Below are 12,987 nucleotides of genomic sequence, written 5' to 3'. Positions count from 1 at the left end.
CCCATTGATGCCTCTCCCTACCCTGCCAGCAACGCGTTGGGGAGGGGGATGGGGAGGGAGAGGGCGCACAGGAAGAACTCCGAGAGAGAGAGAGGTAGGGTTTTCTGGAGCCACGCTTGGCCCCCACCACTGTGGTCAAGGCTCACCGAGCACCATCAGGAAATGGTAGGTGTGGGTTTCGTGTGCATGAAGTCACTGGGCGAGCCCTCCCCCTGGGGAGAAAGAGACCCCACCATCACTTCCTCCCCACAACCTTTCAGCGCCGGGGGACCCGGAGGACACACCAGACGACCACTGTCAGAGCTAAGGTGAGGCCGGGATTTGGCAAGCGATGCCAGGGGCACTCAATGCCAGCTTATTCAGTGCTAGTGATGCTTGGTGGGGGATGGGTGGTGGGTGGGGGGGGGGGGGGGAGAGTCTATCAGGATGGCACCGTGCCCAGCTCTCCAGTTATGCTAAAGATTTCATTCAGGGGATATTGCATGGCAGGGGGACCGCGTGTCTCTCTTATTTCTCAGCCCCTCCCCCCATCTGTTAAAGATGCCTCTTTAATAAGGACACGATCCATCCTGGCCACTAGCAACCTCATCCACCGCACAGATTGAGCCTGTGATATTACCAGCACCTGTACAGACCTGAGGCTTCAGTAACGCACTGCAGTGCCCTCTCTATTCAGGACAGCCAGCCGGAGAGCTGAGAGCAGAGGAGACGAAGGATTTCCTCACCATTCCTTTATAAACCTTGCTTGTGAAGGGCCTAGTGGGGGGAGAGCTGCAAACAAGCTTTAGATTCTCCTCTGCCACTGAAGTTCTGTGCGTGACCTCGATGGAGTCACTTTCTCTCTCTATACCTCAGCTCTAATCCCCGGCTCTAACACTAACGGTATTGCATGACCTCTGGGGAGTCACTTTATCCCCTTGTATCTGTGTCCTAATCCCCAACTATCACTGACCGTGAGTGTGCGACCCTGCGTCTCAGTTCTAATCCCCGGTTCGGTCACCGACTCTCTCTCCTCTCCAGGGCTGGTAGCAGACGATGGCGGCACTAACAGCCCAGCCTCAGACGGTCACTCCTCGCACGGTGACTGTGGTACGGGGCACGGACTGGAGCACCGGTCTTTACGACTGCAGCGATGACTGGGGCATTTGTGAGTACCGGAGACGCAGCGCGGAGCCACCAAAAGGGTCCCACCCAGCAGCACAGACTCAGATACAGTCCTGAAGATGTTACTGCGCTCCCAGAGCACCACCAGAAACTGGCTCTTTGCTGTACAGTAGAATAGCAGATTATCGGGGGGGGGGGGGGGGGAGGAGGAGACGAGTAAAAAGTAGGAGAGCCCTCACCCCCCCACCCATGATGATTCTTTTAGATTTGTTGTAAAGTTTTACAGCTGCGGGGAGGTGCTCAGAGGGAGTCAGCAGTTTCCTGTACTGAAGCAGCTGCTCTGTGGTGCATGACCCATGCCCGCCACCCAGCTCCACTGTTGCTCAAGGCATCCTTGCTAATATGCTCTGTCTGCATAGCCCCGTCTCTCAGGCTCCCACACGCACAGGCGTGCAGGCGGGCGCACACATTCGTCACGCCAGGCCATAACGACCCAGGGACCGCTAGCCACGCTGAAGCGTCCCCGCCTTACCAAGCTCCGCTACACTGTACCCACCCCATGATACTGCCACCCATGATCTGTGCCAGCGAAATGAAATTGCATGGATTTATCAATCCATCCCTGCCTGTGTCATCTATTGCAGGGGCACTAAAACATTCCTGAGGGGGGACACACCCCCCCCCCCCCCCCATCCAGTCAGGTTTTCAGGATATCCTGTAATCAACATGCACAAGATTTATCTGCATGGTCTATCACCTATATATGCAAAAAAAAAATGCTCATGCATATTCATTAGGGGTATTCTGAAAACTTGACAGGCTGGGGTGGGGTGAGGTGGGAGGCCCCTCCAGGACAGGTTTGAGCACCCCATAGCTGTTTCACACTACGATCTTTCCTGGTATATCACCGTGACAGAGATGCAGTCTGCTCTATCTGTACAGGAGCGCTGGCAGACTCTGCTCCCTGCACATTGCCCCTCACACAGGTGAGGTTAGCTTACACAGGAGAGCCTTTAGCTGAATATAGGCGCTATTAGCGGTAGACAGGTGAGCCCTTACCTTGCACAGGTGAATTAGCAGTAGAGAATGGAGTCATTAGTTGTACAGAGATAAGTCAGTTTGTTTTAGGCTGCATAAAGGTGAGTGAATAATTGGGTAAAGATGATTCTTTACCTTGCATAGATGATGCACCTGTTCAGGAGTCATAAATTGTTACACAGGTATGTAGTTATCTTGCACAGGTGAATCTTTAGTTGTACAGATGTGTCTCTACCTGTTCACAGGTGAGTCAACTGTACAGATGTGAGTGTTTATCTTGCACAGGTAAGTTAGCTACACAGAGATGTCTTTACCTCACACAGGTAAATGTAGAGTAGTACAGGGGAGAGTTTCTACCTGTATCCTGATATCTGTTTTACACAGATAAGCATTTACCTTGCACAGGTACGTTAGCTCTACAGAGCTGTGCACAGGTGAGTGAGGTGTTAAGCACTAACATTTCTAACCCAGCTCTGACAGCATCAGTAATTCTCATGGGACAGGTTCTTGCTCGGGGTGTCTCACAGCTCTCTTTTCTTTTCCCTGCCTGTCTCCTGTCCCTGCAGGCTGTTGTGCCTTCTGGTGCTTCTCCTGTTTCATGTGCCGGACAGCGAGTCAGTTTGGGGAGTGCATGTGCCTGCCCCTGCTGGACCCCTTCTGCCTGGGATACCTGGGATCTCCTGTCCCCTGCGCCCCAGGGTCCATGGCCATGCGAGCAGCCATGCGAGAGCGCTACAGGATTCAGGTAGAGATCATTTGTCTCACCTGGGGGTCGCTGACCTCTGATGAAGCCCTGCTTTACCCACTGATGCCCCCTTCCCTGTGTCCTCAGGGCTCCATCTGCAGTGACTGTGCTGTCCTGTGCTGCTGTTACACCTGTGCTTGGTGCCAGATGGCCCGGGAACTCAAGAAGAGGAAGCAGTCCTACCGCGTGGTGGCAGAACAGACCACATCCATCACCGTGCCCAGCGCAGGCGATGCCACCGCCCTGGCTCCACCACCCCAATGACGGCAGCAGGGAGCAACTCAGGGTTCAGCCCCACATCTCTCAGGATCCCGCAATCCATCCTGCCTGCCTGTCTCTGACTCTCTCACACTCTGTGGCTGTCTCTACCCAGCCCCCAGGTTTCCTTGCTCCCTGTTGCTGTCTCTGTGTGCCTGTTTCTGCCTCCTCTCTCGCCCTCTTTTCTCCCTCCCTGTCTCTGTATGCATTTGTCTGTCTGTTTTTTAATTTCTTTCAGTCTATCCTTCTTTCCCTGTATGCATGTGTCTGTCAGTCTTTCAGTTTCCCTCCTGTCCCTCTTTTGATGCCTCTGTGTGTCTGTCTGTCTCAAGACATTTTCCAGACTTTGCTGGTTTTCCAGAGAAAGAGCCACTGAAAAGGGAATGATTTGTGCTCCTTCACCTGCACCCTCTGTATTAAGGACACCTCTCTATTATGCACATTGCTAGATATCCTCATTTTTGTCTCCTGTATATATCAGTACTGGGGCTGAGTAAATCTGACCCTGATTTTATTGTTTGTATAAATAAATCCTTTTCTGATTCTTGCATTTACTCGTGGGTTTTTTTTTTAGTTCAAACATAATTTGTGAAGCAATAGCGCCACCTTATGTCTATTTAACAGCTTACAGTCTCTGCATTTTTCCATAGAAATAAAGATCAATCTATAAAAATTATATAAAGCGATACTTTCTCATTAGACTAACTTAGTACCTTTCTTGACCAGCTTTCAGGAGTTCACATTCCCCTCATCAGGTTCAACCAGAGCATTTTAGGTGAGAATATTTCGTCAGCACCAAAAGCAAGATGTGACATGAAATCCTGCCTTGGGAGGGCCAGTGCTTCAAAGGGTTAAGCTTGGGAGGTGGGGATTACCCCCTTAGCCCTCTAATTACAGTTACTGGGGTGAAGCCTAATCCCCACTTTGCGGGGGAGGGCAGAGGGGGGATGGGTGGATGAACTTTCTCATGCGTGCACACACACTCCTGCTTTCTCTTCCCGTCTGTAGTTTTCGTTCCCCCTTTCCCTCCCCGATACCAGTCCTTTCTCCCCCTTCCTACCTCGAGGCAGTGTCCTGATTAAACTACAGCTTTATCCCACCTCCAGCCCATGTGTGCTGATTCAGCCAGCACAGCGGCCTCCTCCTTCCTCCAGCCCACGTGAGCTGCGTAGGAGGCACAGTGAAGAGGATAATTGGGTCCCAAAAGGGATCAGATCAGTCACAGGCTATTGAATGTAACAGTGAGGGATGTCACCCCACGTTCAGTGCACCCCTAAATTCATGCCTCCAGAAAGCGGGAGGGGCTTGATAGGGGATGGGCACTCTGAAAGGCCTCCTTTAATCAACCCTCGCCTGCTGCTGTCGGAGATGGTCTCTTTGGCTGAACCAGCTTGGTACCTCTTGTGGCCCTTTCTTAAATGGAGATCCTGGGGATGATTTGACCTCCCAAGCCAAGCTGCGAGATCTGAACCGGTTGGGAAAAATCTTTCCTGCTTTGCTCTATTTGCTTTACCCCATCTTCCCCCAACCCCCTCACCCCCTGCCCCATATCTATTGCTTCACAGTCTCCCAGTGAGCTGGAGCTGGGCATGGAGGCGGACTCCTGTGCCCTTTCATTACCCTGCCCCGCCTCGGCACCCGGTGGGATCAATTAAAAAAACCCAGAAACCAGCGTTTTGTCACCAGACAAGAAGACGCAGGCACCACACAAACACACTTTTACCTGCTTTGCATTTTCCTACCATCACGTCAACGAATGAGGTTAAATTTAATAGGAGGCTCACATATTAACCTTTTTTTTTTTTTGGGGGGGGGGGTGGATTTGTTCCTTAAAAAAAAACCCAAACAACTTTCTCTTCTTAGATGGTCTTGCTCAGATGTAGGCAACTCCGGACCTTGAGTACCATAAACGGGCCTGACATTTAGGATATCGACAAGGACCAGAGTTGCCCACATCTGAGCAAGACCAACAGGGCCCTTAACAGTTTACCTGCAGAGGGGGTAAAATGGATCAGGTCTCACGAGACAGGAGAAAGGTGGCTGCTGTAATGGGGCCATGTTAAGAGGCACCTGACCTCTCTTCCTGGAGGAGAAAAAGAGGAAGCTGTTTGACTTTAAAAAGCATCAGGGCCTGCAGTGCCCTTGCATTTGAGGGAACCTGAAAAAAACTAGGGTTGAGATTTCACTGAATGAGAAGCCTTTACTGGTGGCAGAGATGGGATACCAGTGTGTGATCAGTTGTGTCACTTGCAAACACGAAGCAACGTTTCCATAAGTTTACCAATTGCTCACCTTATTCCTAGAGACCTGAATGCTAATTCAGATCCTCTTCTGGCAGGGCGGCCACTTTTCAGGGTATTTTGAAAGTGGGAAAGGAGGCAGGCATCAGAAACGACGACTCCACCGTATGTAGGGAGAGAAAGTTTGTTGGAAGGACAGAGTTGAAGACATGGGTCTCAGTTTCTCATCAGCAAGATAAGGAAATGGATCCTTTCTATAGAGGGAGCTGGGAACGGAGGGCGGTGCCTGTGGGGGCTGTGGTGGGGGGAGGCTGTGTCAGGAAGGGACATAAAACACTGGCAGGTCTCCCCCCTCCCCCAGACGAGCAAGAAGAGAAGCAAGCGCCATGTTTGTCAGGAATGGGAGATGCAGAAGAGAGCGACGCAGCGGCTACCTCCCCCCCCCCCCCCTTCCCTCTCTGGACCTCCGTCTCATCCTCCCCCAGCGCCAGAGTTAGGAGAAGAGGAGGACTCGGGTGAGGTGGCCTGCACTGTCTGGGAGGGAGGTCTGGAGGCAGGCGGATAGAGGGCATCCTAAGCAAGCAAGGCCTCCCGAGGAAGGGGGAGGTTTGGAGGTCAGCTGGGTCAGCGAGGACCGGGGTGAAAAGGGTTGCCACACGGGCATCATACTGGCACACCGGTTCCTAGCCACAGGACTTGCCGGTGACCAGTGGCCCAACGCTCATGTAATGAGCTGGCAATGGCTGTGACCTCTAGGTTCCTGAGGGAACGATTACAAGTCATGATGAGGAGGCTTTGCCTATGAAGTTGGCCTATTTTTCTTTTTTTTTGCCCAAAGCCAAAAACACCCGGGGGAAGTCGCATGCTTAACCTTTCACAGATAGTCAGTGAGACTTACAAACAAAAGTGTGCCGCTGAGTATAACTTGATCCTGTTCCTTGCCCTGCTATAACCCACTTGCGTCTGACTTTCCTCATCTTCTCTGGCACCGCCTTGCTAGAGACGGAGGTAAAAAAACAAACTTTCCGAAGGCAGCCTCAGACGGACTCCATGGGTTTGGTGGAAAGCCATTGCCAGCAGCTCTGGATCGTGCTGTGGGGTGATGGAGCGAGGGCAGATCTGCCTCCCGTCTCCACTCTTCAGAATCCCAAGCCAGGAAACCTTCATCCTGATAACTTGTGCACGTGTGGCCAGAGAGGGTTGTCCAGCTAACAAACAGCAGGATTTAAATAGCCCACCGCCGATTTCTCCGGCTACGTTTTCAGCCAGATGAAACTTCCCTGGAGAAATCAGAGACATTCGGGGGCTAACGGAGTGGAGTAGCCCTGATATTCAGCCCTGGTGTAAGTCTGGTCGGGCCGCAGAGTAGTCCTAAAGATACCCGGATAATCGTATCCAGACAGCTGGGTTTTCACCAGGTATAGTCAGCGGTGCGGCTGAATACTCAGTTTATCTGGATATGTTTATCCCCATTACTTATCTGGACAGCCTGCAGCTGAGAACTGACCTCAAACACAGAGAGAAAGAAGAAATGTACCCAGGTCTGGTGAGAACAATAAGAGAAAATTACAGAGTACACAGCGAGGACGCGATCAAGGACAATCTCCAGGTTCTGCTGCTGCTCTGAACTGGCCCGAGTCCAATTACGTTTCTGGTCTGCAGCAGGATCCAATATATTTTGCTGCTCTTCCTCCTGCTTTCTCTCATTACTGGACAGAGTTTTTCCGTCTCATTCTTTTTTGATAAGTCTGATTTTCCCTCTTTCTAGGGGAAATGCGCGTCTCTTCTCTCTTTGTATTTTGTACAGCACAGGAGGAAATGCATTTCTGTTTCTCTTTTCCCAGTCTTGCAGTTCAGGCAGAATCTGCCTTCTTGGGGGTTTCCAGATCAGTAGGGTTTTTTTTTATGTTTGAATCTGTTTTATCAATATTGCAACCAGAATTAACAAATTCTACTTGACAAAATGAAGTCTGGGTCACTGACCCACACATAAACAGTGAAAGGTAAACTCACAGCCAAAGCAGAAACTACTTAGCTCGGAAACATCACGATTGCGTGAAACGCTGGGCTAAAGGCAGGGAACCCAGTCGCCGACGTGGGCCCACGTTTCGAGACGGCCTTCGGGGCAGCGATGGTAATCCAGTTCCCCGATGCAGGCGTTGTTACGCCGAAACATGGGCTCGCGTCGGCGATTGGGTTCCCCGCACTTCTCACAGCGATTCGCACGATCGTGTTGTTTCAGAACTAAGTAGTTTCTGCTCCGGCTACGAGTTTACCTTTTGAGGAGGGTTATTGCTCAGTGGTCATTTCAAGTATTTTGCGTTTTTTACACGATGTTTCCTAAACTATTAGTGAATATATTAGGTTTGCACAGTGGGGTTTGTTGTTTTTTGAGTAAAGCCAGCAGATGAATGAAAATATTGAGCGCCTGATATCTGACACCTTTAGCAGCACATTGCGTGGCAAGAGACGGTGGATTGCACTTTGGCGCTTGTGAACGATCTGATTCTGTGTTTCATACGGCATTGACAGTGATTAATGTTTTCACTTTTTTATCTTTAGAAAAGGTGGAAGGTTTAGAATTTTCAACCTGTTATTTGTTTTTTTGATTATTATTATTGAGTTTCCAGCTCTTTTTTTGGCATTTGGATTTTCCACATAAAATAAGCAATGAAAGAGTTAAAGATCATTTTACATCCGACTTCCTATGGCCTGAGATAGCGAGTCCAAGTTTTCTGAAAAAGCAATTTTTCTTCACAAACGAGAGCCCTCTTCATGCCCAATCTCTCCAGGACAATAAGATGATGCATGCAGCTGGGCAGATGGGACTTCCTCCGAGAATGCAAGGTCATTTTCTTACCAAGCATGAAACTTTTTCTTACCCATAATTTAATTTACCTAGTCCTCGCTGAGAGAGGTCGTCAAAGAGAACAAGCCCAACCCTACAAGGTATGATGAACCCCACAATTTGCTGGACATAAGATCATACCTTATGCTAGAAGTTCTGAATTACAGTGCAGGACCCAACGTCCCTGCCACTCCTTGGCATGTGATACAAGTCTCGGCTTAGCTAAAAAGACATAAAACTGAACTAAGAATTTCTACTGGATCTCTCTCAAAATGACATCGGGCCGATACAGTAAAAGTCGCGGCAGAGCCGGTGAGCGCCCGCTCTCCAGACGCGCGCACAGACCAGTGTCCTGGGCGTGCGATTCAGTATCGGCCCGTATGCAAATGAGGGCCCGCGGTAAAAGGAGGCGCGTCCCTAGCGCCTCCTTTTTGACAGGAGCGGGGGCTGTCAGCGGGTTTGACAGCCGACGCTCAATTTTACCGGCATCGGTTCTCGAGCCCGCTGACAGCCACGGGTTCAGAAAACGGACGCCGGCAAAATTTATTTATTTATTTTTATTTTGTGAGTTTTTCTATACCGAGGTTTGGTACAAGGCTTCACTTGAGCGTCCGTCTTCCAACCACGGGGCCGTGGGCAGATTTTTAATTTTAATTTTTTTTTAATTTTTGGGGCCTCCGACTTAATATCGCCATGATATTAAGTCGGAGGGTGCACAGAAAAGCAGTTTCGCTGCACATTTTACTTTCTGTAGCGCGCAGGAATGACTAATGGGGGGGGGGGGGTTGGCCGCGTGTTATCAACGCGCTATTACCCCTTACTGTATAAGGGGTAAAAATAGCTCGTCGAAAACGCACGGCCAAACGGGAGCTAACAGTGCGCTCAGCCTGAGCGCACTGTTAGCCTGAGCGCACTGTACTGCATCGGCCCAATTATTAGAAACAGTATTCATTATTTCAAAGCAGCGGGAGGAACTGCATGACCGGTAAAGACCGTCTTTAAGCATCAAGCAATTCTCCCTTTAAAGACATTTGCAGATCCTGTTACCATTTGTTCAATAGAAATCGGAAATCTAAGTGAGAATCCATTTGTTTTTGCAGTTCAGTTTTTATCTGAACATTATATATGAGAAGGGTCTATCTGTGGGGAGGGTCTGTCCAGGGACCTGAAGCAGTCTGACTTGTTCTAGTTTCCTGGAAGCGAGAGTATTGGTATCGGTGCACGAGCTGCAGAGCTGTCTTTACCTGGTTAGGACTGAGGCTGTGTTAGTGCCCTAAGTCCACAGAATAGGTTGGGGTTTTTTTTTTTTGCAGGATGTTGTGTCTGGTAGTCGAGGAAGCGGGTGTTTTGCACTGCCCCCAGAAAGCCTCCAACGATGCCCCCTGGTGGCCTGGATAGATTTTGCATGTATAAAATATAGGCGCTCAGTGAGTGGGGGGACAGACACTTAGCACTCAGCTGCCATGCAGGTGACTCGTAAAGTTCCCCGCACAGAGGCCTTCGATATTGGCCTCTCTGTGACTGTTTGCAGAACGGGAAATGCCATTAGGGCTCTGCCCCTTTCTGTAATGTTTGGGGGTTAAGGATAGACCTTAGATCTCATTCCCATATAACGGGATTGGTTAACGACCCTATTGAATGGTTGGAATAGGGGGATAGGGCACATGTACTGACCCGGGCTCTCTCATGTAGTGTCTTTATGGCCAATTTAAAAACTCCCTTTCCCAGAGGCACTTGCTGTCAGGTCAAAGAATGCCCAGTCTAGGCTGTGCTGGGTTGTTTTGGAGATTTTTTTTCTTTACTTTTTTTCTGGAAAACCATAATGGGCCCGATACTGAAAGAGGGATGTACACGGCTAAGTAGCAGCCACTGAATATGTGCCCGGGTTCAGCGCCCAATGCTCAACCACATAAGTCCCTTATACGGCTCAAAGCTACATGCACAAAGAGTAGGCGTGTACTGGGCGGATTGGGAGGTGGAGCAAGTTAGCCGTATAACTTATACGGCTATGATATTCGGAGTTAGCTGCATCAGTGTGTGTGTAAGTTTAGAAGCCTCCTAGAGCAGCTCTAAACTTAGCCGGGAAGACTTATGTGGCTATAAGTGCGGATCTATTCTTGGATACTCAGCGGCTTTGCCGTGCCCCTGAATATACATTGTAACTTAGCTGGATACGGCCAGCTTTGAATATCTACCCCAATTTCTTTTTGTCTTTTCCACGTTTCCCTGCAGGGTCCATGACCTGTGGCAGGTTTAGGTTCTCTTGCAAAGCTCCAAGAGTAGGAGATAGAGCAACCACATCCTCTGCATACAGAAAGGCATTTCATTTCGGAGCTGTTTAACTTTCAGTCCTGGGGCCGAGGATCTCTCCAGTACTGTAGTGAGGACATGGATGTGGATGCTAAAGAGGGAGGGACTCGGGACATCTCGTGTCTCGCTCCTGTCTGAAGCTGTCTGGCTGCAGGTTTGTTCACTGTTATTTATTTATTTATTAGACAGCTTTTTTGTATATAAGAAATTCACCTTACAACTGATAGCTGAAAACATGGATTTAATTACGTCAGAGGGTTTTTCCCTCCCCTTTCCAGCGGTTTGAGGTTGAGACCAGGTTGCCAAATAGAATCTAAAGCTTCTGTAAAGTTAATAAAATATGCAAATATTCTCCCCGAGGGGCTGTTCTTTACATGCTTGTTAATCAGTGTCTGTAAGGTAAAGACGTGGTCTGTGGTTCAATGTGTTGGGAGGACCCCAATCTAACTTTTGTGTAGGCTTTTACTTCTCATTAGGAATTGCAGTGATCGTTTATTGAGGACAGTACAGAACACTTTACTAATCTTCTAGACCTGTGGCAGCAGAGTGGAAGGAAGAAGAGAGATTGAAGTGAGGCTAGAGGCAGATCTGGAACCGGCATCTGAAACTTGCAGATCCTCATTTCGTTTTGCAGAAACGATGGAGCCTCACCTCTCACAAATCCTCCGGGTCCTTGTGTCTATTTTTATTTTTTTTTCTGAAAGGGCAAGGCTGGTGAAGCAGTCACATTTTTCTGAATGTCTAAATCTGTTTCTGTGTACACAGTGCTATGACAGCAGAAAAATGCACAAACAGAGCAGGAATGACAAACAGACAGGTCCACACCCCAATGAGCATACCTAGAACATGACAGCAATGGAGAAATGAGGCAGGGCCTGTGTGTGTGTGTGTGGGGGGGGGGGGGGAGCAGGAGAAATGGTTTTTGCTGGGGTTCTCATAGAGCTCCTAAGATACCAAAATGATAAAGGGAAAGGAATGGTTTACTTATGAGGAAAGACTAAAGAGGCTAGGGATCTTCAGCTTGGAGAAGAGACGACTGAGGGGGGGATATGATAGAGGTCTATAAATTCATGAATGGACTGGAATGGGTAAATGCAAATTAGATATTTACTCTTTCAAAAAATACAAAAACTAGGGTACACTCTATGAAGTTACTAAGTAGCATATTTAAAACAAACCAGAGAAAATGCTTTTTAAGTCAATGTACGATTGAGCTCTGGAATTCGAGGCAATTAGCGTAGCTAGGTTTAAAAACTTTTTAGACAAATTCCTTGTGGAGAAATCCATAAACTGTTGTCATAAATACATAATTTTTAATTGCATGTGAGAAGTATAAGGAGGTGGGGAGGCGCCAGGCTGCAAGGCTCGCCTAATACCCTTGCACCAGCCCCGTGCGTAATCCCGTGCATAAGCCCATAATCCTAAACCAACTCCCCACCCATTCCTATGACGTATTCTCCATTCCTAGACCCAGAAAAAAAGGTGGAGGCATCCTTCTAGCCGCCAAAAAGAACCTCATACTTAGACCGCTGAACATCAATCCCCCACCCGAATACAAAATTGGTCTGTTTAAATCCCCTGAACTCCAAATCTGCCTTGTCTATTCCCCCCCCCCCCCCCCAGGCCTTCTGGAACACAACCCCTCCCCCCTTATAGAATTTATAACCGACAACATTAACACTGAAAATCCCGCCATTCTACTAGGAGATTTCAATATCCACGTGGACTCCATACCCCCCCTCTCCCCCTCATGTGAAACATTCCTGGCTGCCCTTCAGGCCATAGGCTTCACCCAAATCATCTCCACCCCCCACACATAAAGCTGGGCACACTCTAGACCTCATTTTCATTAATTCCTGCATCCACGCACCATCCCCTGCCTCCTGTACTCCAGTTCCCTGGTCAGACCACTCGCTCATCGAGACTCATCTCACTATAGACTCCCCCACCTCCTGCAAAATAATTCCTTCTCCTTCAGAAAACCCTGCCCTTCTGAGGATCTTACCTCGGCACTTACCGATTCCCTTACCAAACTAGACTGCTCCTCCCCTGAAGCTGCCCTCAGTTCATGAAACAACCTCACCCTCGACATAGCCAACAAACTAATGTCCCCTCATCAGTCACAGGCAACACCCTACACCCTCAAATAAAAAATCATGGTACACCGCAGAACTGCATCAAATGAAAAACAACTGAAAGAGAGAACCTGGCGTAAAGACCCTACCCAGCAGCACGACACCTCTTACAAATCATCCCTACACACCTACCGCCTCTCAATTCAAAAAACCAAACGTGACTACTACGCTGCCAAAATACATCAATACATGTACAATCCCAAAGCCCTATTCTCATATGTGGCCGCCCTCACCAAATCTACCCCCCAACCCATCGCGGACAATGAAGCCAACACAAAATGTGAGGAACTCGCCCTCTTTTTCCACAAC

At 49.0% G+C, this 12,987-nt stretch overlaps 1 protein-coding gene across 1 annotated transcript; it reads left to right on the top strand.

The window, feature by feature from the left end:
• The first annotated feature begins 214 nt into the window (after positions 1-214).
• LOC115078866 (cornifelin-like) lies at positions 215-3,695 on the top strand. The gene is made up of 4 exons (XM_029581926.1): positions 215-308; positions 1,021-1,147; positions 2,709-2,887; positions 2,975-3,695. The coding sequence occupies exons 2-4, from the start codon at positions 1,036-1,038 to the stop codon at positions 3,149-3,151; spliced, it is 468 nt and encodes a 155-aa protein (XP_029437786.1). The 5' UTR covers positions 215-308; positions 1,021-1,035; the 3' UTR covers positions 3,152-3,695.
• Positions 3,696-12,987: the final 9,292 nt, after the last annotated feature.

Source organism: Rhinatrema bivittatum, chromosome 16 (genome assembly GCF_901001135.1).
Source record: "Rhinatrema bivittatum chromosome 16, aRhiBiv1.1, whole genome shotgun sequence".
Classification (NCBI taxonomy): Eukaryota; Metazoa; Chordata; class Amphibia; order Gymnophiona; family Rhinatrematidae; genus Rhinatrema; species Rhinatrema bivittatum.
Note: the sequence above shows the minus strand (reverse complement) of the source record. Positions and strands in the feature narration are given on the sequence as shown.